Here is a 26,636-nt window from a genome sequence, read left to right as displayed (position 1 = left end):
GTAGGGGCCGCCCCATTGGGCCCCAAATTTCAATTGGGTCCCGTGGGCCCCAGGTGGGCCCCATCGAAAAATGTTACTTGGGTTTTTTGTTTGGGAAATTACGCTCTTTCCAATGATGTGCATATTGCCGGGGTTGGTCGCGATATTAGGGGCAATACTTGGAAAGGGCCTCTTTGGGGCCCTCTTTGGGCCCCTTTCTTTGGATTCCCCGGTAGGTTTCTTCAGCCAGATTGAAGAGGGGGCCCAGGAGAGTGTCTGTGCAAATTTTGAAGAAAATCGTAGGGGCCGCCCCATTGGGCCCCAAATTTCAATTGGGTCCCGTGGGCCCCAGGTGGGCCCCATCGAAAAATGTTACTTGGGTTTTTTGTTTGGGAAATTACGCTCTTTCCAATGATGTGCATATTGCCGGGGTTGGTCGCGATATTAGGGGCAATACTTAGAAAGGGCCTCTTTGGGGCCCTCTTTGGGCCCCTTCCTTTGGATTCCCCGGTAGGTTTCTTCAGCCAGATTGAAGAGGGGGCCCAGGAGAGTGTCTGTGCAAATTTTGAAGAAAATCGTAGGGGCCGCCCCATTGGGCCCCAAATTTCAATTGGGTCCTGTGGGCCCCAGGTGGGCCCCATCGAAAAATGTTACTTGGGTTTTTTGTTTGGGAAATTACGCTCTTTCCAATGATGTGCATATTGCCGGGGTTGGTCGCGAAATTAGGGGCAATACTTAGAAAGGGCCTCTTTGGGGCCCTCTTTGGGCCCTTCCTTTGGATTCCCCGGTAGGTTTCTTCAGCCAGATTGAAGAAGGGGCCCAGGAGAATGTCTGTGCAAATTTTGAAGAAAATCGTAGGGGCCGCCCCATTGGGCCCCAAATTTCAATTGGGTCCCGTGGGCCCCAGGTGGGCCCCATCGAAAAATGTTACTTGGGTTTTTTGTTTGGGAAATTACGCTCTTTCCAATGATGTGCATATTGCCGGGGTTGGTCGCGATATTAGGAGCAATACTTAGAAAGGGCCTCTTTGGGGCCCTCTTTGGGCCCCTTCCTTTGGATTCCCCGGTAGGTTTCTTCAGCCAGATTGAAGAGGGGGCCCAGGAGAGTGTCTGTGCAAATTTTGAAGAAAATCGTAGGGGCCGCCCCATTGGGCCCCAAATTTCAATTGGGTCCCGTGGGCCCCAGGTGGGCCCCATCGAAAAATGTTACTTGGGTTTTTTGTTTGGGAAATTACGCTCTTTCCAACGATGTGCATATTGCCGGGGTTGGTCGCGAAATTAGGGGCAATACTTAGAAAGGACCTCTTTGGGGGCCTCTTTGGGCCCCTTCCTTTGGATTCCCCGGTAGGTTTCTTCAGCCAGATTGAAGAGGGGGCCCAGGAGAGTGTCTGTGCAAATTTTGAAGAAAATCGTAGGGGCCGCCCCATTGGGCCCCAAATTTCAATTGGGTCCCGTGGGCCCCAGGTGGGCCCCATCGAAAAATGTTACTTGGGTTTTTTATTGGGAAATTACGCTCTTTCCAATGATGTGCATATTGCCGGGGTTGGTCGCGATATTAGGGGCAATACTTAGAAAGGGCCTCTTTGGGGCCCTCTTTGGGCCCCTTCCTTTGGATTCCCCGGTAGGTTTCTTCAGCCAGATTGAAGAGGGGGCCCAGGAGAGTGTCTGTGCAAATTTTGCAGAAAATCGTAGGGGCCGCCCCATTGGGCCCCAAATTTCAATTGGGTCCCGTGGGCCCCAGGTGGGCCCCATCGAAAAATGTTACTTGGGTTTTTTGTTTGGGAAATTACGCTCTTTCCAATGATGTGCATATTGCCGGGGTTGGTCGCGATATTAGGGAAATACTTGGAAAGGGCCTCTTTGGGGCCCTCTTTGGGCCCCTTCCTTTGGATTCCCCGGTAGGTTTCTTCAGCCAGATTGAAGAGGGGGCCCAGGAGAGTGTCTGTGCAAATTTTGAAGGAAATCGTAGGGGCCGCCCCATTGGGCCCCAAATTTCAATTGGGTCCCGTGGGCCCCAGGTGGGCCCCATCGAAAAATGTTACTTGGGTTTTTTGTTTGGGAAATTACGCTCTTTCCAATGATGTGCATATTGCCGGGGTTGGTCGCGAAATTAGGGGCAATACTTAGAAAGGGCCTCTTTGGGGCCCTATTTGGGCCACTTCCTTTGGATTCCCCGGTAGGTTTCTTCAGCCAGATTGAAGAGGGGGCCCAGGAGAGTGTCTGTGCAAATTTTGAAGAAAATCGTAGGGGCCGCCCCATTGGGCCCCAAATTTCAATTGGGTCCCGTGGGCCCCAGGTGGGCCCCATCGAAAAATGTTACTTGGGTTTTTTGTTTGGGAAATTACGCTCTTTCCAATGATGTGCATATTGCCGGGGTTGGTCGCGAAATTAGGGGCAATACTTAGAAAGGGCCTCTTTGGGGCCCTCTTTGGGCCCCTTCCTTTGGATTCCCCGGTAGGTTTCTTCAGCCAGATTGAAGAGGGGGCCCAGGAGAGTGTCTGTGCAAATTTTGAAGAAAATCGTAGGGGCCGCCCCATTGGGCCCCAAATTTCAATTGGGTCCCGTGGGCCCCAGGTGGGCCCCATCGAAAAATGTTACTTGGGTTTTTTGTTTGGGAAATTACGCTCTTTCCAATGATGTGCATATTGCCGGGGTTGGTCGCGATATTAGGGGCAATACTTAGAAAGGGCCTCTTTGGGGCCCTCTTTGGGCCCCTTCCTTTGGATTCCCCGGTAGGTTTCTTCAGCCAGATTGAAGAGGGGGCCCAGGAGAGTGTCTGTGCAAATTTTGAAGAAAATCGTAGGGGCCGCCCCATTGGGCCCCAAATTTCAATTGGGTCCCGTGGGCCCCAGGTGGGCCCCATCGAAAAATGTTACTTGGGTTTTTTGTTTGGGAAATTACGCTCTTTCCAATGATGTGCATATTGCTGGATTTTGTCGATGTTATAGGCCTGAAATGGTTGAAAACGTTTATTTATGCCCCGAGGGCATACTCCCGGGCCCATATATTTGAAGCTGTTTTGTTCGGTTCAGGGGGGCGCTAGCCCCCTAAATTTGGTACCGTTGTACGTAAAATTTTGTCCTCTTTCGAATGACGTGCATTTTTAGCTGTTTTGACGGCTAGAAGTAGGGTTTTCAAAGTTCGTCGATTGTGCCCTGAGGGCATACTGTTTTTTGGGATTTGTGGCCCCCCTGATGGATTCCCCGCATTTTGGCACTAGGATTTTCGATAGAGGACACCATTCTGCATCTCTACACCAAAATTCAGCGAAATCGTAGGGGCCGTCGATCCCTGCTGAATCCCTGCTGAACCCCTGCTGAATCCCTGCTAACTTCCGTTACATATATTTACGTCTGGACAACGAGTTGCGTTGGAGAGGCCGGAAATAGTGGCGATTTCAGGACCGCTAGAATGGACCGTCATTGGAATGATTCTTTTTTTAACCGAGCACTGTTTTCGGCCGGAATTTAATAGTTACTACAAAATATTTTGTAATTACGTTTCCACCAAGAATGAATGCCATCAGGGCTAAATTTTTAATACTATTGCATTTTGTCAAGAAGCATATAGTGCTGTTATATTGCAGTTTTAGCGCATTTGTTACAAAATATGAAGCGAATAAGAGTCAGTGTAATTCATCAACAGTGCCAGAAGTTAACTTGAGGGAAAGCTATGCTAATTGCTCTTGTCCATCCACTAAAATTTATTAAATATTTTGCTTTTTGTATTCCAAAAGGAGAGGGAACTATTTCATTTGTGCCCTCATGTCAGAATTGAAGGTGGATCATTAAATTTTCAACGCAGTTTACAAACAAGCATTTGGTCTTTCTCGTCGTTTATAAGCAGTGGCTAAGAAAAGGTTGATCAATCCTGAAGTTCAGTCATCGTACCTCAACTTGGCAGCAAGATCCCCCAAGGACAGAGGATATATTGTATACATGTCCTGTAAATCAAAACAAACAAGCATTTGGTCTTTTTCGTATATAAGCAGTGGCTAAGAAAAGGTTGATCAGTCCTGAAGTTCAGTCATCATACCTCAACTTGGCAGCAAGATCCCCCAAGGACAGAGGATATATTGTAAACCTGTCCTGTTAATCAAAACACTGTTGTGCCTTCAAAGGCTTAAGTTATCTGACTTCGGAGTTAGGCTATATGGCCGTTTTTGTTGTATGTTTATGTGGAGATTGAATATAACTGTGACCCTGTGCTTGTTTGTATACTTACGGTCAAACAGGGAACAGCACATTCACATAACATACTCACCTAGCACCTAACTCATAGCTGTACCCTGCAGGATATGTACTTGTTCATGTCTCGAGCATTAACAAAGCACTAAAGTAGCTTAGTAATCATTTCCCACATTTTCTGAACATCTAACATGACGTACAGCAGTGCAGAGCAGCTTCAGAGAAGAAACACTTTAAATGCACAGACTCACACCAGCCACCCAATGAGCCAGTTCCTCAGTTGACTGTTTCCCTGGACACAGCTTGGCAATGTGAGCTAACTTTTGGCAAGTTGAAGGTTAGCAGGTAAGATTGAGTTAGGGTGAGTACCTACCTATAACTGGGTGCTACTGCCATGCAGGTCTTGGGTAGGCTGCAAATATGTGTGATGATTGAGGTTAGGTCAGCTGTCAGGTTCAGGTATGCTCATTGCTCAGGTCACATTTTTATGGACATTTGGCAAATTAAAAAACTAACAATCTGATCTAAGCTAGCCCGACTAAACATACACAACTACTGACTATAGGAACTGAGCACCTACCTACTTGTGCCTACATCTCATACCATGTCAAAGTAGAGTTCCTTGGTGGAAGATTACCCTCAGTACTTTTTATCCCAGCCCTGTGAAGAAAACTAATACTTCTAAGCTCTGAGTCACTGCTGGCCATCCACAGGAAGAAACGCTGAGACTGAGAGCTTTGCCATTGTATATTGGACCAATAATGACTATCACGAATGACTATAAACACATAATATGATCACATCGTTGCATGGATTGTCACATTGACAATTTTACTACAATCCTTTTTTCAAAAAATACAGTGATGATGATTAACATCAAAATCAACATAAAGTGGATTTAGTGATCCAAGCTTTCTCCTCCAGTAGCAATGGAATGATCGCATGTTTCATTTGCCAGACACGAGTATCTGATGCACATTACAATCTGCATAGCATCTAAACATAGTAAAACTGCCCAAGTCCATTCATTCTAGATTTTAACTTGATAGTTAGCACTAATTTATCTTGCTGTTGTAAGTTATCATTCAATATTCATACCAATACATCAATATGTGCTCGTCAGTCAACATTTTCTGGCATGATCCTGCTCAGCGTGCACTTCAGTATTGCTCCAAGGTCTGCAAAATTTTAGCTTGTTTTTGGACAATAAGCTCTTTTAATTTTACTTTTTCTTGCTGATATATGAGCCCGATCAACTTGCGTTTATCAACCAAAATTTCATAACTTGTTCAACTTGATATTGATATTGCTCAGTAGTCAGGACTTCTGTCAGCCTCATGGATACTTCAGATTGTTTTCAGTCAACATGCTTCTTAAATATGATATAAGTCAATCTTAAGGGATTCAAAACATCCAACAAAACGACGTACAAGAGCAAGAAAACCACCAGATAAGCTAAAAAATGGCCTTGGAACAGAGCCAAGTGGTGCTCCATTTGTTTGTTTACAATAATTGTAGTGCTGATGTATTTTTAGGACTCTGAACGTCGGCTTATAAAAAAAGTGAAACGTTTTTACAAAAGTTGTAAGGCAAGCAATATTTATTTGAAAGAACTAAAATATTCAAAAGCCAAACACTATGAAATACATGAATCGGAACGAAAAAGTAACCCAAAAATCCAGCCTAATCACCGGCTCCTAAAACTGCAACACAATCAGCACTTTTCCCCGCAACTCGTTGTCCAGACGTAAATATGCCCCGGTAAATGGGCTAGCGCTACCAAATGCTACCATATTGGACTTGCTTGGGGCCGTGCTTTTCAAAATTGAAATTGTTTTCAGGTTCAAGTTATAGGTATGGCCTTGGTTTTCAGTTTCTTCCGTTATTATGCGGTCTTCGGTTTTTCCAAGAGTTTTTCAGGCTAAAGACGAAACAACATTTTTTGTGATCGTAGCTATAGTATCTCTACCCAGAGTATTTTCAAACTCTGCCCATCTTGATCTGCAATTTGCAGTCTGGTGGGTATATGTCAAGTTTAGGTCCTAACTACAACTGTGGCGCTTTTGATACGAATATGAAAAAGCAAAAATTTTAGGTTTTAGGTTAGGTTAGGTTGTAGGTTTGTAGGTTTTAGGTTGTAGGTAGGTAGGTTTGTAGGTTAGGTTAGGTTAGGGTAGGTTTGTAGGTTGTAGGTTGGTAGGTTATAGGTAAGTAGGTAAGGTTAGGTCAGGTTTGATTATGTTTTTTCTTTTATTTGCGAGACATATGAGTATCATTTTTGGATTCAGGATGTCAAATAATGTAAAAATATGAAAAAATTATCAATGAATTCTTCTTAGGACTTAAACTTGACATTTACCGTCTGGTGCACCAGGTGAGAATACCGAAATGGCATCCTCGCGGTCCTCTCCGGGGATAGAGAGCGGCGGCGTGCTCCTGAGGAGTGGCTTGAATAGTGATTCTGAGCCAGACTGGAAAAAATACACGTTATGCCGAATATGTCCGGCGTAGTGGCAGGATTGCGCTGAAAATTTCAGGACACGTCCGGCGTAACTTGGCATGCGCCGAATTCAGCACATGGCGGAAGACAAATTTTTTGGCGCAGGGCGATCGCATAATTTTTGGCGGAAGACGGTCACCGAATTTATGCGGTACGCTGGTCAATCGGTATCGGTAACCCTGGCGTCACCGGTAATGTTTTCGTTCAAGGTTAGGATTTCCTGTATTAGGCCGCTGTGCCAGGCCGAAGCATGCTGTGACGTCACTGGAAGAGCAGGTAACTTACCACGCTTTCAGATTCAGGTCGACTCAGACCGACTCAAACTAACTCAGACCGACTCAACCGACTCAAATCGATTCTGATCGACTCAGACAGACTCAGAACGACTCAGAGAGTCTCAGACCGATTCAGATCGACTCAGACTGACTCAGACCGACTCAACCGACTCAAATGGATTCCGATCGACTCAGACAGACTCAGAACGGCTCAAACCGACTCAGGCAGACTCAAACTGACTCGGCCGACTCAAACCGATTCAGATCGACTCAGACCGACTCAGATAGACTCAGAACGACTCACACTGACTCGGATCGAGTCAACTGACTCAAATCGATTCCGATCGACTCAGACAGACTCAGAACGACTCAAACCGACTCAGGCAGACTCAAACTGACTCGACCGACTCAAACCGATTCAGATCGACTCAGACCGACTCAGATAGACTGAGAACGACTCAAACTGACTCAGATCGACTCAACCGACTCAAATCGATTCTGATCGACTCAGACAGACTCAGAACAACTCACAGACTCAGGCAGACTCAAACCGACTCAACCGACTCAAATCGATTTAGACCGACTCAGACAGACCCATCGGTTTGACCTGAATCATCAGACCTGAATCGGTTTGAGTCGGTCGAGTCAGTTTGAGTGTGCCTGAATCGGCTTGAGTCTGTCTGAGGCTGTCTGAGTCGTTCTGAGTTTGTCTGAGTCGATCGGAATCGATTTGAGTCGGTGGAGTCGGTCTGAGTCCGTTTGAGCCGTTCCGAGTCTATCTGAGTCGATCTGAATCGGTTTGAGTCTGCCTGAGTCGGTTCGAGTCTGCCTGAGCCGGTTTCAGTCTGCCTGAGTCTGTCTGAGTCGTTCTGAGTCTGTCTGAGTCGATCGGAGTCGATTTGAGTCGATCGGAATCGATTTGAGTCGGTTGAGTGGGTCTGAGTCAGTTTGAGTCGTTCTGAGTCTATCTTAGTCGGTTTGAGTCTGCCTGAGTCGTTTTGAGTCTGTCTGAGTCGTTCTGAGTCTGTCTGAGTCGATCGGAACGATTTGAGTCGGTTGAGTCGTTCTGGGTCAGTTTGAGTCGTTCTGAGTCTATCTGAGTCGGTCTGAGTCGATCTGAATCGGTCTGAGTCTGCCTGATTCTGTCTGAGTCGATCGGAATCGATTTGAGTCGATCGATTTGAGTCGGTTGAGTCGGTCTGAGTTAGTTTGAGTCAGTCTGAGTCGATTTGAGTCTGCGTGAGTCGTTCTTTACGTTATTCTCTTACCCAGTGACGTCACAGCATGCTTCGGCCTGGCACGGCGGCCTGATACGGGAAACCTTAGCCTTGAACGAAAAAGCTACCGGTGACGCCAGGGTTACCGATACCGGTCAATCTAGCAGCAGATTCGCCCCCAGGCGGCTCTATAGAGGTTTCGGGATGAGACGTCCCCGCCCCGGTCGTCGCGTGTTCGAACTGGTGAGCCGCCCTGAGGCTAGCGGAGGAACGGCCGCCCAGGTGAAGCCTCAACCTTCGGCGTGTAGAGATAGGTATGGAAAACCTTGTTGAACGTCTCCAAGCGTCATTAAGCAATAGCAGTGGGTTCCTGCCCACTGCGGTATCAAGGGGAATGAGAGGGCGGACGACCTGGCAAAACAGGCGGCCGCCCTGGCCCTGCCCTCAAACGCCCGATCGCTGACCAGGGCGGTTCATTGTGCGGCCTCGCATCAGTGGCACGACAACTGCTCAGAATCACTATTAAAGCCACTCCTCGGGAGCACGCCGCCGCTCCCTACCCCGGAGAGGACCGAGATGATGCCATTTCGGTGCACCAGATGAGGGCGGGCCACCGGGGCCGCTTGCTCCAGTACGGCACTGAATCGGCTGTCTTCACTCCTCTGCGTGCCAGCAGTGCCCAGACAAGCGGTGCCCAGCGGCGCTGTGCACCGTGAGCCGAGAAGAGGCTGATGTGCCGGAGCACGTGCTGCTCCGCTGCCCGGCCCTCGCTGGCTCCCGCCGAGGTATTCGGTTTACGTGGAAATAAAAAACTCATTCGGACGCTCAAACATGGGAGAGCGTGCAAAGCCCCGAAACACTCTGACTTGCTGATATAGCCTTGATCAGTAGATGTGCACATGTGCTTTATGTGAAAAGGGCTTAATTTTCGCACGAATAGGCACCTATTTTTGGCGCAAATCACATAGAAATTTCGGCGCAAAATCGCTTGCGCCGAATTTCGGCGCAACAGGGTCTCACGGGCGTCCGGCGTAGTGTATGGATGTTTTCCAGTCTGGATTCTGAGCAGTTGTCGCGCCACTGTTGCGAGGCCGCACAATGAACCGCCCTAGTCAGCGAACGGGCGTTTGAGGGCAGGGCGGCCGCCTGTTTTGCCAGGTCGTCTGCGCTCTCATTCCTCTCGATACTGCAGTGGGCACTGGCAGGAACCCACTGCTATTGCTTAAGCTTGGCGACGTTCAACAAGGTTTCCCATACCTATCTACGACGAAGGTTGAGGCCTCACCTGTGCGGCCGTTCCTATGCTGAGTAGACTCAGGGCGGGTAGCCAGTTCGAGTATGTGTCACGCGACCGCCGGGGCGGGAACGTCTCGTTCCGCAACTTCTCCAGAGCCGCCTGCGGGGCGAATCTGCTGCTAGATTGACCAGCGTACCGCATAAATTCGGTTACCGTCTCTCGCCAAAAAAAAAAAAAAAAATGCAAGTGCTCTGTGCCGGAAAATTCGTCCGCCGCCATGCGCTGAATTCGGCACATGCGAGGTTATGCCGGACGTTCCCGGAAATTTTCGGCGCATTCCCGCCACTGCGCCGGACATATTCGGCATAACATGTATTTTTCCAGTGTGGCAGTCCGCTGATCAATTCACCTGCTTGGTTTTGGGTCCCCTTGGTCAGAGACATCTCTATTCCATAACAAATGTGAACCAGGAATGGGTTAGAGTGCTTACCCAAATGGAATATGATGAAAATGGATCCTCTATTCTCCAGCCTGTATCATGTCTGCTCGGACCAACCTGACCTTGATCGAGAAGCCAAGTTAGAGGGGGGGGGGGGTAAATTGTAAAATACCCCCAGCGGTACTTCAGTTCCACAGAAGACCACCAGCTCAGCACGGGTTAATAATATATTGGTGTTGTCAAAGCTGAGTGCTGCAGCTACATTATCTTCTACCCCCTAATGTGAGCATTGACTGGTGCCTTTATCTCCAGATGTTTTGAGCTGTGCAAGACAAAAGCAGTGACAGTAATCCTGTCACCACGATAATAGGATGGCAATGTCAAATTTCAGTATGGCACTACCACCACAACATGAACCCAGGTCTTCAAGAGTTGCATCATTTGCCAGCTTGTCAACGCCAGCTGGTGCTTTGAACCAAGGTACTGATCGGTAAGTTACACACACATCTCCGCATTAGCGTCAGTCAATGTGATTAAAGTGATGAATCGTTGTAGTTGATTCATCCTCGAGTGATTTTGTTTTGAAAGTGCATATATTTGCCTTTTCCTCATTGTTTATTTTAGTTACCACCCTAGGAAGGGTACATCATAATCGTAAACGTTGTTTGTGCAGCTGCCAATTAGATGCAGGCGTTCGGTTATTTTTTTATACAATTGCGGCAAGTGTGGTGGGTCTGATGCCTCCCCATCCTGTCCCCAGTCGTGTGACCCTCCCCGCCCCTCCCCAGTCGCCGGTATGTAACTGCTCCCCCTGCCAGTCTAGTGGACTTTTCTCCGGTCTGTCACAGTGTGTTCTGTACCACAATATCCCTTTCCCCAGTGTGTTTGACGCGTCTGAAAGCTCGGAGGACCGCCGCCTGTTCACCATCGTACACGGTGTGCGAGAGGACTGCATCAGGCTGCTGCAACAGTTCGAGGCGCGCCAGTCGCTCCGGTTCAACGACTTCTCCGCCTGCTGGAGGGATATGATGTTCTCTCACATACTGAGGTGGGCAGGGTCTCGGTTTCTGGCAATGTTGGTATACTGTCGCCTACAATACATGATGTGAGCAAAATATTGGACGAAATCGGGATGTCAGCTTCGTAGAGCAATATTGTTAGTTTTTGCTACGGAAACTAACGGAAACGGAAACTCACATACTGAGGTGGGCAGGGTTTCGGTTTCTGGAAATATTGGTATATTATATTGTCGCCTACAATACATGATGTGAGCAAAATATTGGACGAAATCGTGATGTCAGCTTCGTAGAGCAATATTGCTAGTTTTTGCTACGGAAACTAACAGAAACGGAAACTATCCTTACGGAAAATTCGCAGATGTAATATCAATCGTGTCTGCGTGTGCACGGCTGGCATCCGGGTTCATTTTAGCGATGATAAATGTATACACCGGTACGAGCATTACCTACACCTCGGAAATTCACAAGTCTTATTTGGCAATAGTCACTGGTGTATCCGACCGTTGCGTTGCCCGGTGGCTGTTTTATTGACCCGTGTTTGACAATCGTTTGGGCAGCGGCCGAACGATCGTGGCTGAACGGATCGAGTACCTCCAGAAGACCATGGCTATCGCCGTGCGGCTATTCGTCAACGGACAGGACATCATAAGAAAAGTGGGCGCCCTGTACCTCATGTACGGCCTCTACATGAAGATCGGAGCGGGCGAGAGGTGAGCGACGTGCGGTCGATGACTTACTAGCTTTATGTTATGCCAAATAAAGTTCGATGTGTTATATGCGTTAGTTGCTGCCGTGTTCAATTCACCAGTTTCAACTCGCATCATGATGTCGATATAGCACCATAGCGTGTATTTGGTAGTTGGTACCACACCCTACAACAAGCTGGGTTATGTAACCGTCAGTCACCGTCGCTCCCCGCTCGGCCGCAGGATTCTGGTCGGGATCCGGGTCACGCCGCTCGTCTGGGCTGCGCTGAAGGAGGTCCGTGAGCTCGCCGTCCAACAGAATCACCACGACGTCCTCTTCGTCATCGACAAGCTGCTCTTCATGTCGGCATTCGTGTTCGTCGCACAGGACCGGGAGGTGAGTCAAGCGTGGCTGGCGTCGGCCCGCTGGGAGATTTGTTAGATTATGTCCCCTGTCAGGTAGTATTTAATGAAGCATTTCACTCGTACATGCTCGTACTAAAGCAAGGCCAATAATAATGGTGACACAAGGCTATTTCAGCCTGTGTGCATTTCGATGCTTCATTTAACGCCACCACGAGTCGCACGCTGTACTGAGGCTGACGGTGGTCGCCGCTGCGACTGTTCCCAGCTGGCTCCGGACCTGCTGCACCGCTCGGCCAAGACGGACGCCGGCGACGAGGACGCTGGCTATGAGCTCGAGGAGGAGAGCCCGCTGCAGGAGTACCTGGAGGACGGCGGCCTGCAGCAGCTCTCCACGCTACACACCAAATACGAGGCCATCAAGCAGCAGCTCTTCAAAGGTGGGTGTCTGCCGGACGGAGTCGGCTTTCTTCATACATCACGTCTACGTAATTTGGGTCATTCAGATGGTATCAAAGTTGTTAGAAGAATAATGTTCCGTGAGAAATAAATGCAGTAGCGTCCGGACTTTGTCACGGTTTTCTTTGGACGTTGTTTGTATCACAAGAACGACAGCGAATGTCGGAAAATGGATGTTAGATTTTCCTAACAGAAACATAACCTTAGTTAAATAACAAATCATGGATTAGCTATCGCATTTAGTTCAAAATTTGACACTGTTAGCTGGTGGTCAAAATATGACTCCCTTGAGAGCGCATGAGACAGATTGTGTTGTCTGTGGCAGGTGCCAACATCGAACGCATCTCCTTTCTCGGCGCCGATGTCGCTCCCGACATACAGAGACGTCTGGAGGCGATCATAAAGGGGAAGGCACCGGCGGCAGCTGAGGCTGCCGCTGAACAGGACAAACCCACTACACGTGAGTAGCTGCGGGACAGCCGGGCTCACCGTGAGGCCTTGATGGTGCATGCGGTTTTGCACTGTGTGAGGATGCATTTGGCATAGCATGCTGGTAGACATTTGTTCATACACACAGGCAGGCCTTTTCTGGGATGATATGTTGCATTTCTTGCTGCTCTACATTATGTTGATGAACTTTGTGGTTGTCCTCGATAACCGCCATAATTGAAACTGACACGTTTTATCGCTTCATAACGTTTCGGACATAGTGGTTGACTTTGAACCCCGTGTGTCCACCAGTGACCGGACGTCGCGGTGCGCGGGAGCGGGCCCTGGCGCGCTTCAGAGACGAGCCGGCGCCGCAGTCGCCGCCCGACGAGGGACCGGAGTCCGCCTCGTCAGCGGACGAACACACAGCTGAGACCTCCCCGCCCCCGTCCCCTCCCAAACGGGCTAGAGGGCGCGGCGGCCGGCCGGTCGGAACCAGCGCCCGCGGAGGCGCAGCAAAGGGTCGAGGAGCCGGGGCTAAGGCGGGACCCACTGGGCCAGAGGCTGTGGCGCGGGGACCGAAGGCCGACGATCCGGGACCGGGGACGAGTGACGCGGGAGCTGGACCGAGCAGCCCCTCACGGGAGACGGTGTCTAGTGACGGGAATGGTATGTCCCTGGGCGACTCTAGCCCGCCGGAGACTCCCTCGCCCCGTGGTCGTGGCAGCAGGAGAGGCTCCAGAGGAAGGCCTGGGCGGGCTAAGATACCAACATCCCGAGGTCGCGGTAGTAGGGGGGCCGATCAAGGTCGTGAAAGTCCAGACGGGTCCCCGCCCGCTCGAGGTCGAGGGAGCAGAGGGTTGTCTCGGGGCAGGCCGGGTGGTCGTGCAAAGATACCTACCTCTCGTGGTCGCGGCAGGAAGGGAGCCGATCGAAGAGGAAGTACCAGTCCGGAAAACTCTCCCTCCACTCGAGGTCGTGGTGGCAGGGGAAGTTCTCGGAGAAGAAGTAGAGGTCTGTCGATGTCTCCTTCGCGCGGGCGCGGCAGGAGGGGAGATTCTCAGGGAAGAGTTCAGAGTCCTGGGGCGTCGTCTCCCTCGCGTGGTCGTCCCAAAAGGGCAGCCTCCTCTTCCCCATGGATGGGGAGGAATGAGGGTCCCGAAGCGTCTCAGTCGTCCACGAACCCCAGCGAAGTGGAACTCGTAATGGTCGAAGAAGTTGCGTCACCCACACGAGATCGGGGTAGGGGTTCGAGCACCGGTGGTAGGGCTCGAGGTCGGGGTCGTGGTCGGGGTCGAGATCGGGGTCGAGGTCGAGGTCGGGGCCGCGGCAGCGCTGCGCAGTGATCTGGTCTGCTGTTAGGCACGTCAGTTCAGTGTGTTGGTCCAATTGGGATCCTTTTGCACTCGCTCGTTGTCAATGTGTTACTGCGATTGAAGGCTCTGATTTGATAAGATGTGATAATTTGAATACAGAAAGTCATTTGTTTGTAAGATGTCTTTACGTCGCTTTAGGGAACAAATACGCAAATTGGGGATAACTAAAATCGGGTGAGCGTATTTTTTTTTCTACCTACGTTCTGTGTGTGTGGCTGACAGGATATTTATCTGTGTTATCGGGGAATACCGAAAAATTAGATGCATTTGTTTCGGAAAGAGCTACGAAAGCTTTTGATATTTTTTTTTTCAATACCATTTGCTTTGAATTTCGGATATCTAGTAAACACTTCATGGTTGGTGCATGTGCTACTGCTGACCAGAAGCAGTTAGATGAATGTGGTCGTTCTAGTCTCTGGTTACTAGGTAAGCGCTCGGTAGCCATCTGCAGCTTCTCATCGTTGCCGAAAGATATCTCTGTGTACTCGTGATAGCGGCACTTTAAAACCAGAGCTGTTTGCTGATGTCCCACAATAGTGTGTTGTCATCATATGGGTGCGTCGTTTCAAAGACATCCGTGTTAGCGCCCGGGAAAGCGCACTTTTGGAGAGACCAGTGGCTGAGAAGGTACGTGGACTGTCATGTGCTAGCAGAAATTCCTCGCTTTTTAGATTTTTATTGTGCAAGCATAACGAGGGTAGGAAACTAATTTTACGTAATTAATTCTTGTCATGGCCGTCGATCTATTGATCTACTACGCATTGCCTGCTTCCCATGTGTTCTATCTAATCTGGTTGATTCATGCCGATAGTGGTAGGGTAAACACAATTGACATGTGTTAGATTATTACATGAATGTTTATAATACATAATTGTTCAGTCTCACTGCAGCCTTCTGCTCAATGTTGAATTTTGTCCGATTTGTGTTCAGATGGTTGAATCGCTCATGCAGAACCGGGAGTGTGACCCAAAACCCAATAGTGTCATACATCCGAGTTTAGTTAGCTCACTATGTGTTCATCAAAGGACTGGGTCATGTGATTTTTTACCCTCAATTGACAACTTTGTCATTACATTTAGGCAATTGAATTTTGCTTCCTGCTTGCTGCAACGTCTCCTTATTACGCACGCATCATTTCAGCGCATCACTATGAACCTCCTGGCGTTGGGTGTGGCCGTTTTGGCCACACTCTGCACCTGTAACGCCCAACTGGCCAGTGTCACATTCTCTGGAGACAAGCTCGTACCCCAGGACGGTGTCGCCGAGAACTGGGTCGCTAGGGCGAACTTCACCCGGAAATATTTCGAGACTGGGTGAGAGTATTGTTGTCTTCGTAGTTTGAATATAGCACCTGTAAGACAACTAATTATGAACATGGAAATATCTAATGCAGAATTGCTTTATAACTAGAACGGTAGGATGTTTCATTGAACCACCACGCCACATTCCCTTATCAAAGTTTTTTATTTTCAGCTGGGATTTCCTGGAGGTGGAGACCAATGGCGACTATCCCGACAACGACCAGGCCTATGCCGCCGGCCTGGTGGAGGCCTATCTCACCAAGGATTTCATTGTCATGCACTGGAACGTAAGTACAGGATGGTGCACGCACTTGCCCGTTTCATCTTATATTGTTGGGCATTGATCTTCTTAGCTGCTCTTTCCATTGCTAAATGAATATTGTGCCCGTTACAGGGCGAAGGAAAAAATGTTGTTTTTTTAACGCTCGCCTGTCGAGAAGCTTTGATGCATCAACCATCATGTTTTCGCAAATTAATTTTATCTTACCTTTTGAGACGTCCTACTGCATTGTGTGTGCTGCCATTGACGAACTATCGTTGCAGTAACATAACCCTCATTTCGTTCGGCCAGAACACGGTGTCGGGTTACTGTCAGCGGCTCGGAAAGGAGATGTGTGACCGGCTCACGAGCCACGTGGACGCCAACGAGCGATGGGTGATGTCGATGGTGGAACAGAACGGCGCCAGCGATCCCTACTGGCATCAGGTAACTGAAATGGTAGTGACATACTTATAACGTCAGCTTTGTCGTTATCACTTCTTTTGAGCGGCTAGAGTCGTGGGCAGGAATGGTCGCTGGGATGGGGGTCTGAATAATGCTCCCATGGTGTTAAATTCTTTACTGCCTCCTTCTGTACTCTCCACCATATTGAACTGAAACTATCTGCCGATTAATCCCTTACTAAGGTTTTTACAGTACTTTGTGTAACCCAAGTTGCATTCGTCTCGTTGTCGGACACAAAGACACAGGCAACAGTAATTAGATTTGCATCATCAATCACATTGCATGAAACGTCAGTGTGTTCACTCTGCATTTTAGGTGGGTCTGGTGTATCAACAAATGTATGGAATAGTGGACTACGTGGAGGTGACCCCCAACTATGAGGACGATCCCGGTGTGAAGTAAGTTCTAGTTTTCGCTCAATTAATGCATGTGGCTATTCATTCATGTTTTTGAAATATTTATCCTATCTAGCTTGCCGTTAGAGCCAGGGCTCGACATTTAACATGCGCTGTCTTCAAATGTGCTGAAGCCCGTTTGAAGCGAAGCAACTTTAATCGAATTACGTAAGTTAATGGTATAAAAGTCATTGCATTTTATAACATTGTTTGTCTTTCAGGTGGCTCAGCCTATGGGGTGATCTGGAGGATCTTGAAATTGCTCTGGAGGACCACGAGAAGAGACCGAAGCACGTGAAGGCCAGCCTGGGGAGCAGAGTGCTGGGCTCCGGTCACTGTTCCGCGCTGGTTAAGGTGCTACCTGGTGCAGAGGACCTCTACACGTCTCACGTAACTTGGACCAGGTCAGTATCTACATAATTTGGGCTTGATTGATCCACAAATCCACTTGAACGTACTGTGTCGAAAAAAAAAAATGTTACGCATGATGGATCCCCCATCATTTATGCACACTAGATGAACGGCTGCGCCGGTTGTGGTATATGACATTTTTCGTTATTTGAAAGTCATGCTACTACGTCAAAAGTTGTTATCGGCTCCTTGCGGGAGCGGCGACCAGGGAGTCTTCTGAAGCGCCTTTCTTCTGTCGTTGGACACCGTTTTGTGCGTGTGTACCGACCACCTGTGACGGTGGCGTCGGATGGGAGCACGCAGGTGGCCGCCACTGTCCGTCGCCTCCTGCTGAGTTTGTCCGAGGGCTGATACGAGTCGAACACATACAGTACACTTGTACTTGGTCTTCATGCTCCGTTACAAAATATGTAACGTTAAAGAACGTTTTTTAAGCAATTTCGGGCGTATAAGCAGTCTTATAATGTATTTATTTATTTTAGTCAATCCTATTGACATTGTGCCTGCATAATAAGATATTGAGGCTTTCATGTGTATTAAGGTCTTATTATCTGTTTGTGCCTAATGCCTATGTTATTGAATGTCAAGCAAGTTCAGTTGCTTGGATATTGTGAATGTAATTGTTTTTATGCGATCGAGCATATCACACTGGTAGTCATGCGTACATGATGCGTACACCAGACGTCTCAGTATAATTCCTGACCTTCCTGCACTGCAGTTTCCAGACGATGCTGAGGATTCAGAAGAGGTACATTCTGAACTACGGACAAGCAGAGGGAGCGGACAAAGTAGCCATTCCGGGACGCATCGCCACGTTCTCTTCCTATCCGGGCATCATCGCCTCACATGTCAGTGGCGCACAGCAAACGTGCTCACTAAGTATTGAGCAATCGAATGAATCCATAACCTTTGACACAAACTTCTCGATATAAAACTGAGATCTTTGGACTTTGCTCCTTTGACTGTATACAAGACATGTACGAAACCTAGATGCTTATATTTGCTTTAATAGTGCATAGTATTTCGCCCGAAACCTCTGAATGTGACGGGAGTCGAGAATGTTTCATGTGTAACGTTACTGCCACGCAGAGCGATGCATTTTTCATGCATCCTCATTTCTATTTTGCAAAAAAAAAACGTTGATTAAATTATTGTTGACCAATGACGCTTATATCCATCGTTGCAGGATGATTTCGCCGTGCTTTCGTCTGGTCTTGTGACTCAAGAGACTACCATTGGCAACAACAACAATGATCTTTGGCAATATGTCCAGCCGGAGGGCCAGGTCAGTGATGCTTTCCTGAGACACGCGTGAACATTTGACCGAGCAGCTACTGTGCTGACTGCTGACTGCTTAGGTTATGAAACGGCATGTTTATCGCGCCGCCTAGTTTTGAACGTCGTAATTTGGCATTCGACGCCTTAAGCTAACGTTCAGCGCGACATCTCATTTCTGTTTCATGTGTTTCATGATTGATGTTTCATTACCAAGAAAAGGCATGGCACCTGAGTGGCTTGTAAACTCTACTCGTATTCCAGGTCATGGAATGGGTTCGTGTTTTGGTGGCCAACAACCTAGCGACCAGCGGCGAGGAGTGGACGGACGTGTTTGGCCGCCACAACAGCGGCACCTACAACAACCAGTGGATGGTGGTCGACTACAAGCGCTTCAAGAGCGGCGACACGGCGCTGCGGCCGGGCCTGCTCTGGATCCTGGAGCAGATTCCCGGCACCGTGATGGCCGAAGACGTGACTGGCGTGCTGCAGAGCCAGCAGTACTGGCCGAGCTACAACTCGCCCTACTTCCCCGAGATCTTCAACATGTCCGGAAACCCCGAGCTGGTGGACGAGTACGGCGACTGGTTCAGCTACGACATGACGCCGCGCGCGCGCATCTTCCGCAGAGACCAGGACGGCGTCACCGACGTGGGCTCCATGATGAAACTGATGCGCTACAACGACTACCAGAATGACCCGCTCTCGGCGTGCGACTGTGAGCCGCCTTATTCTGCCGAGAACGCCATCTCTGCCCGGTGCGACCTGAACCCGGCCAATGGTACCTACCCGTTCAGCGCTCTCAGCCATCGCCTTCACGGGGCGACAGACATGAAGCTCACCACCACCAAACTGGTAATTAGAGGCTTAGGCGCCATACTGTGGCTGATAATGCTAACACCCATGATGCTTCCTTTTCCGTTCTGTGTGTTATGTTGGTGCATTGGTAGTTTTTGCTGGGAGATAGCTGCTCTCCTCTTTCAAAAGATGATGCACTCCAGGAGGTTTTTACATGATTCCCTCAACACCATTGAACCTTAAGTGTTGTTGTCAATTTGTTAGATGCAATTTTCTCCCGGCAGTTTCCCCCTCTATTCACATTTTCTTTGAATCCGCAGATGCCTCTGATGGAGTTTATCGGAATCTCGGGGCCGACGTACGACCAGCAGCCTCCCTTCCAGTGGAGTCTGCTGGAGGCGGCCGACAACCTGGCGCACTGGGGACACCCGGACGTCTTCCAGTTCGGCCCCATCCAGTGGAACTTCCAGTGGCAGTAGTTGAAGCAGGTGCCACCCCGTCTTCTGTATGTTCTTTAGTGAAGAAGAGCTCATGGAAAATACATATGACGTTCTTATGATCCCAGCTTCTTCCGATCGGTAATGGAAAGATTGTGGATTGTCTAGAAGGAGGGGTTTTTCATTATTGTAAAGCCGTACGTAACTTGTAGAAACCGGACAATTCGATTATTGTCTCGGGTTGTGGGAGCAGCTAAAAACTGATAGCGTCGAACAACGGCATCAGTTCATATCTCAAAATGCTGCCATAACATGTCACCTCGAAAAGGTGAAGCAGTGGGAACTCTAGCCACTGTTGCCCTAGCTGCTGGTGGGGAGACGCCCTCAGTCGTATGTACGGGGTATCGGCGGCGATGGGGTCCTGCGGGCGCCGCTGGTCTGTTTACAGGCCCGAGTAGTGTCGGGGTATCAGTCGATAGCTGCCTGCGTACGCCCCTGCTCTCTGTTTACACCAGCTCTCCGGCCGTGAACGGCTCTGGGTGCGGGCTGAGGTTCATTGTCCGGCCGACGGGCCTCAGCGGCGGGGGCAGCGCTGGAGCGCACACAAAGACTCGGTGAGTTGGAGGGGATGTTGGTGTACGATAGACTCCCTGTCACCCTGCTGGTGTCTCAGGAGCCAGGGCCTCTGTGTCTATCTGTGTCTTTACTCTTTGACTGACTTCTCTGTCTTTACGCCTCTGAGTCTATCTTTGTCTGTGTCTTGTGTCTCTGTCTCTGTTCATCTGTGTCTTGTCTCGTTTTCTGGTGCCTCTGTCTCTGTTCCTCTTACCCTGTGTCTGGTGTCTCTGTCTCAGTGCCTCTGTGTCTTGGCTCTGTGTCTGATGCCTCAGTCGGTGTGCCTAAGTGTCTGGTGCCTCTTTCTCAGTGTCTGCTGCCTCCGTCTCTGTGCCGCTCGTCTATGCCTGGTTTCGCTGCCTCAGTGTCTGATGTCTCAGTGCCTCTGTGTGCACGGCCCGTCACCGGTCATCTGTGTGTCCCGTGAACGGGACGCCGGCCACTTTTCCGGCCGTTTTTCTGTCGGACAGGCGCCCGGAGCCACCTGCGTGTTCCCACCGCGTCGTCTGCAGATAACTCTGTTTGGCTGCCGTATCGCAGTGTCTTTATACTGCGGTTTCGAACATTGTTCATCGGAGGTGCCCGGGGGCCGGCTGGTGACATTTGATACCGATCCCTGTGTAATTGGAGAGAGCTGAGCTCGTGGAAAGGTACTGACCAGTGGATATGTTTGGTTCGCTGTTGGTGTGGATGTGTTGTTTGATTCTTCGTTTATGTGGAGGTAGCTACAAGAAAGTATTCATGTTCAGCAGCGAGATGGGTGATTAGTTATTTGCGCAGCGAAATATTTGCCTACTTGGTTTTGTATGCGTCTCATCAATCATCCGCACAATACAGTAATGAGCGCATGTATGTCCCATCTGTAGCTGTGATGCTTTATTTCAGCGATGTTATGACCAGGCGTTTGCGTGTGTGGTGTTTTGTTTGATTTTCCTTCATTACGGAAATGCATGACGCTTGCCTAACTAGAGATATGTCATTTCAGCATCCCACGATGAAGTTGCTCGCGCTGAGCGTGGCCCTGGCAGCCTCGCTGTGCACCTGTGACGCCTCTCTGGCCAGTGTTACCTACACGGAGGACCACAAATTCCACGTGCAGGACGGAGTCGCCGAGAACTGGGTGGCAAAGGCCAACCTCACGCGCAAATATTACGAGACTGGGTACGTAACCGAATAACTAGTAGGGTAAGGGCGGGTAAGAGTACGCGGGCGATAAGAGTACGCATCAGCTGTTTCGGTTGCTTAGCAACGCGGGTTTGTCGAGTTCATGAAGTGACATGAAGCCGCCAGTGCGTGAATGTCACCAATGGAACGTGGGCGTTGAGCGGCGACGCTGTTGAGTTTAAGGCGATGAATATTATTTTCGAGCGTTATGATATTATTATGACATGGTACAATAATTTTGATACTCGGCAGTTGAGATAAGGTACATTTCCGTGATTGTTGTGGGAAACTTGTGAGGTTATCTGGGGAAATACTGTACAGTGCAATATTCTGTTTGCGAAGTTTTGCACAACGTTCCGGGGTTGTTTTGTGCGCGAATTGCATGTACGGTAAGAGGACGCACTGTTCAGGAGGGTAAGAGTACGCAGTATTATACATTAAATCTAATATACAGAAATATAGAATTATTAATCTATCGCTCAATGACGTTTGTTTTGTAGGTATATCATCAATGGAGCACTGTGATGCAGATGCGTACCCGAAATTCTTCCAAATACGAGTTATTCTCCTTTTTGATTGTGCATTTTTTTAAGAAATACACGACATAATTATTTCCTGATTTATAGACTTGAAAGATTTATTTTATGTTTTTCTTTTTGGATACTAGAATTAACTTAAATGCCTTCTGAGTTTGAAGTTAAGCATTTGGACAGTGCAAGCTGTATAGGTGTGTGTTCATATGCTTGCGTACTCCACCCGCCTGGCGTGCGTACTCTTACACACCCCATATGGTAAGAGTACGCAAGTGCAACGGTTCAGAAAATGTCAGTTTTAGACCACTTCCATTTACGCTGAAGGATCGTTGCCCCATGGGTTGATGGCTAATTCAATGAACTTTAATATTCCCTATTTGCGATTTCTTTCCTTCAAATATTAAACAAATGAGAGCAAGAAATCCACTAAGTGCGTACTCTTATACGACTTCACCCTATGGGCTCATATTTCCATTTGTCACCATTCGGGGAGAGCTAGATGTCTTGGACGTTTTAACCAGTGACTTAAAATTGTTGTGCCTCACATTACTGAGATGCGTTGTTCTTTCTCTATATTTTCAGCTGGGATTTCCTTGAGGTTGAAACCAATGGCGACTATCCCGACAACGACCAGGCCTATGCCGCCGGCCTGGTGGAGGCCTATCTCACCAAAGATCTCGTTGTTATGCACTGGAACGTAAGTGCTAGTTGTGATTGTATCGAGCGAATAAGCTGCTGTTTCCTGTAATAATTCGTTTTATCGACTTCGGTTTGATTTTGCTTGATTCTTTTCAGGTTGTGGTGTGACATTCTAGTTTGTGCGGGCGACACATTTGGCTTTTCTATTCGTTTATCGCTGGCTTAACTCATAGTTACATATTTTGTTTCAGAACACCGTTTCGGGCTACTGTCAGTGGCAGGGCCAGGAGATGTGTGACAAGCTGAACGACTACGTGGCCACTAACGAGCAGTGGGTCAACTCGATGGTGGAGCAGAACGCCGCCAGCGACCCCTACTGGCACCAGGTGGGTGCGGCGGCGCCACAGGGACTGCGCCCTCCGCTCAGCCGAGCTTTGGATCGGTGGCCTCGTGCCGCAAATGAAATGTGTCAACACGGATCGTTGGATGGCACAATTTTTTTTTCTAATTATTCGTGACCTGTGTGCCATCAATTCGTTATTTGGTGATTTCACCTTGCTCTTCGTCACTAGTTTTCTAAGCGATATTTTAAAACATTTGACTGAGTCAGAGTTTGTACAAGCGATATCAATAACTCTCCTCGTATGATAGTGTAACGAACTTTCTGCTTCGCGAAGCCGGTCCACTATTCACCATTTGTGAGCACTGTAGCGATCACGCATCAAGCGGTGCTCACTCAGGTCTGAGCACTCAGATTATCTAGGTGGCCAGTGGCCACCTGTCCTGAAGGTGCCTGGTCGTCACTGATCTGCCACGGTATCTGTCCGTTAACATTCAGACCGCTTCTGATGTGTGTCCGCTGCTCGCCTCCGTAGGTGGGCCTGGTGTACCAGCAGCTCAATGGACTGATTGACGGCGTGGACCTGACGCCCTCCATCCCCGGAGACCCCGGAGTCAAGTCAGTTTACCACCAGAGTAACAGCCGCGCGCCGGACTCTCAAACTGGGATAGCTATAGCATTGCATAGCTGTTAAACTTATCTTGTTTTCCGCAGAAAATCGCGTTTTATGCATTATTTTCTATGAGACCTTGTTTTAATGTAATCGTCGTATAAAAGCACATCGTGCGTTGGTATACAAATTACGATTAACACGTTTACATGGCAAAGATACTACGGACCTTTGTCGAACTATGCCTCAGCAAGACGATAATTCGGGTAGGTGCCTACTTTGATGCCTCCACAGCACTTTTACATAAATCTTGAATTAAACAACGGCTTGCTAAAGGCTATTGTATGTAACCTACACTGTGTTTTTCTTGTCCCGTAGGTGGCTCCTGTTCACTGTATATTCCTTGTCCGGTAGATGGCTCAACATTGCCGGTGACCTGGAGGACCTGGAGGTGGCGCTGACGACGCCGGCCAACAGACCCAAACACCTGAAGGCCTCGTGGGGCTCTCGGACGCTGGGCTCCGGCCACTGTTCGGCGCTGATCAAGGTGCTGCCTGGTGGAGAGGACCTCTATACGGCGCAGGTCACCTGGAGCAGGTTAGGACTTTGCTCGCCCGCCGAGCTGATATAGTGTGATGGATGCGCTCGGCTCAAAGCGCACTACTGACCAGAAGTAAACGTCAAATGAATTTTTATGGTGATGATAAGCTCGTATGATTATGTAGTAAGTCGTTCATAGTGTGTTTTCTCCGTTATATTCGCTTCTGCCTGATGCGATTTACTACTTAAACGCGTGTATTGGTGACGCTTTTCTGTTCTTCGCCAGCTTCCAGAGCATGATGCGCATCCAGAAGCGTTATGTGTTCAACTACGGACAGACTGACGGGCCGGACAAGGTGGCCATCCCGGGCCGTGTCTCGACCTTCTCCTCCTACCCCGGAATTCTGTCATCTCAGGTGAGCAAATATTCTTTAACGTGTGAACGAATGACTGCTTCATTTTTCCAAGCTGGCACTCTTCTTAGGGGTTTGCGTTGGTTGTGCGTAAAAGGTCGCTGTGACGTGTATGAATAATGTTAATCTGACATCCTCACCCGGTGCCTGGAGCGTTCTGGTTTGACTGTACTCTACCCTCCCCGCAGGACGACTTTTCGATTCTGTCATCTGGCCTGGTGACCCAGGAGACGACAATTGGCAACAGCAATAACGACCTGTGGAAGTTCGTCCAGCCGGAGGGCCAGGTCAGTTGGTGGCCGGCAACTGGACCGCGTCAATAGGAATGAAGTCATTCATTTACTCGAAATGCATTCATTTCATTCATTTTTTACAAGCATTATTTCATTCATTCACTTCCTTCATTCATTTGGTTTCAATAATTAGTGCATTTATTTACTTTATTCATTTCCTTCATTTCATTCATTCATTCATTCATTCATTCATTCATTCACTCATTCATTCATTTTATTTCATTCATATCATTCATTTCACTCATTTCATTCATTTAAATCATTTCAATCATTCCATTCATGTCATCCATTTCATTTCATTCATTGGCTTAAGTAATTCATGCACATGATTTATTAATTGATTCATTAATTATTTTCATTCATTCAGTAGTCGCATCCGTAGCTACAAAACACAGCATACGTTCTTTTTTCCTCTTTTAACTTGTTGGCATGAAACAACCAATTTATCTTTAAGTGTAAAATAAACGCCAATTCTTGTTCATTGGCCCCGTGACTGTGGAGCTCCGCTGACCGCCTCCAATGGCTCAGGTGCTGGAGTGGATCCGAGCTGTGGTGGCCAACAACCTGGCGACCAGCGGCGAGGAGTGGACGGACGTGTTTGGCCGCCACAACAGCGGTACCTACAACAACCAGTGGATGGTGGTCGACTACAAGCGCTTCAAGAGCGGCGACACGGCGCTGCGGCCGGGCCTGCTCTGGATCCTGGAGCAGATTCCCGGCACGGTGATGGCCGAGGACGTGACTGGCGTGCTGCAGAGCCAGCAGTACTGGCCCAGCTACAACTCGCCCTACTTCCCCGAGATCTTCAACCTGTCCGGAAACCCCGAGCTGGTGGACGAGTACGGCGACTGGTTCAGCTACGACATGACGCCGCGCGCGCGCATCTTCCGCAGAGACCAGGACGGCGTCACCGACGTGGGCTCCATGATGAAACTGATGCGCTACAACGACTACAAGAACGACCCGCTGTCGGCGTGCGACTGTGAGCCGCCCTACTCGGGAGAGAACGCCATCTCGGCTCGGTGCGACCTGAACCCTGCCAACGGTACCTACCCGTTCAGCGCTCTGGGGCACCGCGACCACGGCGGCACCGACATGAAACTCACCACCACCAAACTGGTGAGTCATGTAATTCTCTATGGCTGTGTGCTTCGTCATAGAGCAGCATCCAGATGATGCATGGCCATGCCTTGGGCTGATTCCTCTGCCGAGTTTCTGCCGCTATCATGTGTGGCATATCACATAGTGTCTCGTGCGACATCTTTCATTATATCGTGGGGATATGTATAATGTAATGAGTGGTAAACCCGGTAAACCAGCGGCTGGTCACGGACGATCTCGTAAGATTACCGACGCATTGGTATAGTAATATTGATAGCCGTAGAGGCTGCCGTGCTATGAAAAGGGAGTGAGGTGCACCTCAACAATAAGCCATTTCGCACAACGCCTTGAGAAAGCAGCAGCCAGCTAAAGTTTCCAAAGCTTAGGTAAGAGTATCATTTGTCAATCGTGTGATCAACGCCCCTGTGTATATTCAGTTCATGATATTCTGTTTTTTGTCATTTCCAGGTGCCTGTGATGGAGTTTATCTCGATCGCCGGCCCGACGTACGACCAGCAGCCGCCGTTCCAGTGGAGCAAGGCCGACTTTGTCGACACGACGCCGCACTGGGGCCACCCAGACCTGTTCCAGTTCGACCCGATCCAGTGGAACTTCCAGTGGCAGTAGTTGCCGCTGTGGCCGCCTGCCCAGGCGGCGCTGGTGGGAAGGGACACCGCTGTGTCGACCCGAGTGGTAACTCCGTGGGAACCATCAATAACGCGCTGCTACCGCGTGGTAATGTAAACTTTTTATCCATAAATGCTCGTCGGCTCCAATAAAATATGTACAACAAATCTTTCCTTTCATTTCTGTTTCTCTTCTATCTATTCATATCACTGTCGGCACCTATTACTTCTGGCATTACCCTTTCTAGTACATCTG

At 48.9% G+C, this 26,636-nt stretch overlaps 3 protein-coding genes across 9 annotated transcripts; all 3 read left to right on the top strand.

Annotated features, from left to right (window-relative positions):
• Positions 1 to 3,430: 3,430 nt before the first annotated feature.
• Positions 3,431 to 14,267, top strand: LOC122369161 (collagen alpha-1(I) chain-like). 6 transcript variants are annotated; one of them, XM_043343665.1, is made up of 8 exons: positions 3,431 to 3,451; positions 10,146 to 10,323; positions 10,714 to 10,881; positions 11,410 to 11,562; positions 11,782 to 11,935; positions 12,170 to 12,341; positions 12,686 to 12,820; positions 13,102 to 14,267. In XM_043343665.1, exons 2-8 carry the CDS (start codon positions 10,205 to 10,207, stop codon positions 14,133 to 14,135), a joined length of 1,935 nt encoding a protein of 644 aa, XP_043199600.1. In that variant the 5' UTR covers positions 3,431 to 3,451; positions 10,146 to 10,204; the 3' UTR covers positions 14,136 to 14,267. The 6 variants fall into 6 exon arrangements, with proteins under 6 accessions (XP_043199600.1, XP_043199598.1, XP_043199597.1 ...); XM_043343663.1 differs by lacking the exon at positions 3,431 to 3,451 and adding an exon at positions 5,939 to 6,019; XM_043343662.1 differs by lacking the exon at positions 3,431 to 3,451 and adding an exon at positions 6,006 to 6,022 and having other exon boundaries at positions 10,141 to 10,323.
• Positions 14,268 to 14,610: 343 nt separating this feature from the next.
• Positions 14,611 to 19,628, top strand: LOC122369162 (putative phospholipase B-like 2). Its single transcript, XM_043343666.1, has 10 exons — positions 14,611 to 14,792; positions 15,306 to 15,478; positions 15,639 to 15,753; positions 16,038 to 16,172; positions 16,506 to 16,588; positions 16,807 to 16,989; positions 17,715 to 17,844; positions 18,183 to 18,281; positions 18,536 to 19,126; positions 19,390 to 19,628. Exons 2-10 carry the CDS (start codon positions 15,315 to 15,317, stop codon positions 19,546 to 19,548), a joined length of 1,659 nt encoding a protein of 552 aa, XP_043199601.1. The 5' UTR covers positions 14,611 to 14,792; positions 15,306 to 15,314; the 3' UTR covers positions 19,549 to 19,628.
• A 350-nt stretch (positions 19,629 to 19,978) lies between these two features.
• Positions 19,979 to 26,548, top strand: LOC122369157 (putative phospholipase B-like 2). 2 transcript variants are annotated; one of them, XM_043343654.1, is made up of 10 exons: positions 19,979 to 20,120; positions 21,107 to 21,282; positions 22,401 to 22,515; positions 22,709 to 22,843; positions 23,333 to 23,415; positions 23,822 to 24,004; positions 24,234 to 24,363; positions 24,549 to 24,647; positions 25,182 to 25,772; positions 26,223 to 26,548. In XM_043343654.1, the coding sequence occupies exons 2-10, from the start codon at positions 21,116 to 21,118 to the stop codon at positions 26,379 to 26,381; spliced, it is 1,662 nt and encodes a 553-aa protein (XP_043199589.1). In that variant the 5' UTR covers positions 19,979 to 20,120; positions 21,107 to 21,115; the 3' UTR covers positions 26,382 to 26,548. The 2 variants fall into 2 exon arrangements, with proteins under 2 accessions (XP_043199589.1, XP_043199590.1); XM_043343655.1 differs by lacking the exon at positions 19,979 to 20,120 and adding an exon at positions 20,597 to 20,771.
• Positions 26,549 to 26,636: the final 88 nt, after the last annotated feature.

Source organism: Amphibalanus amphitrite, unplaced genomic scaffold, assembly GCF_019059575.1.
Source record: "Amphibalanus amphitrite isolate SeventyFive unplaced genomic scaffold, NRLGWU_Aamphi_draft 001012F_arrow, whole genome shotgun sequence".
Taxonomy (NCBI): Eukaryota; Metazoa; Arthropoda; class Thecostraca; order Balanomorpha; family Balanidae; genus Amphibalanus; species Amphibalanus amphitrite.
This window is presented reverse-complemented; position numbering and strand designations above follow the sequence as displayed.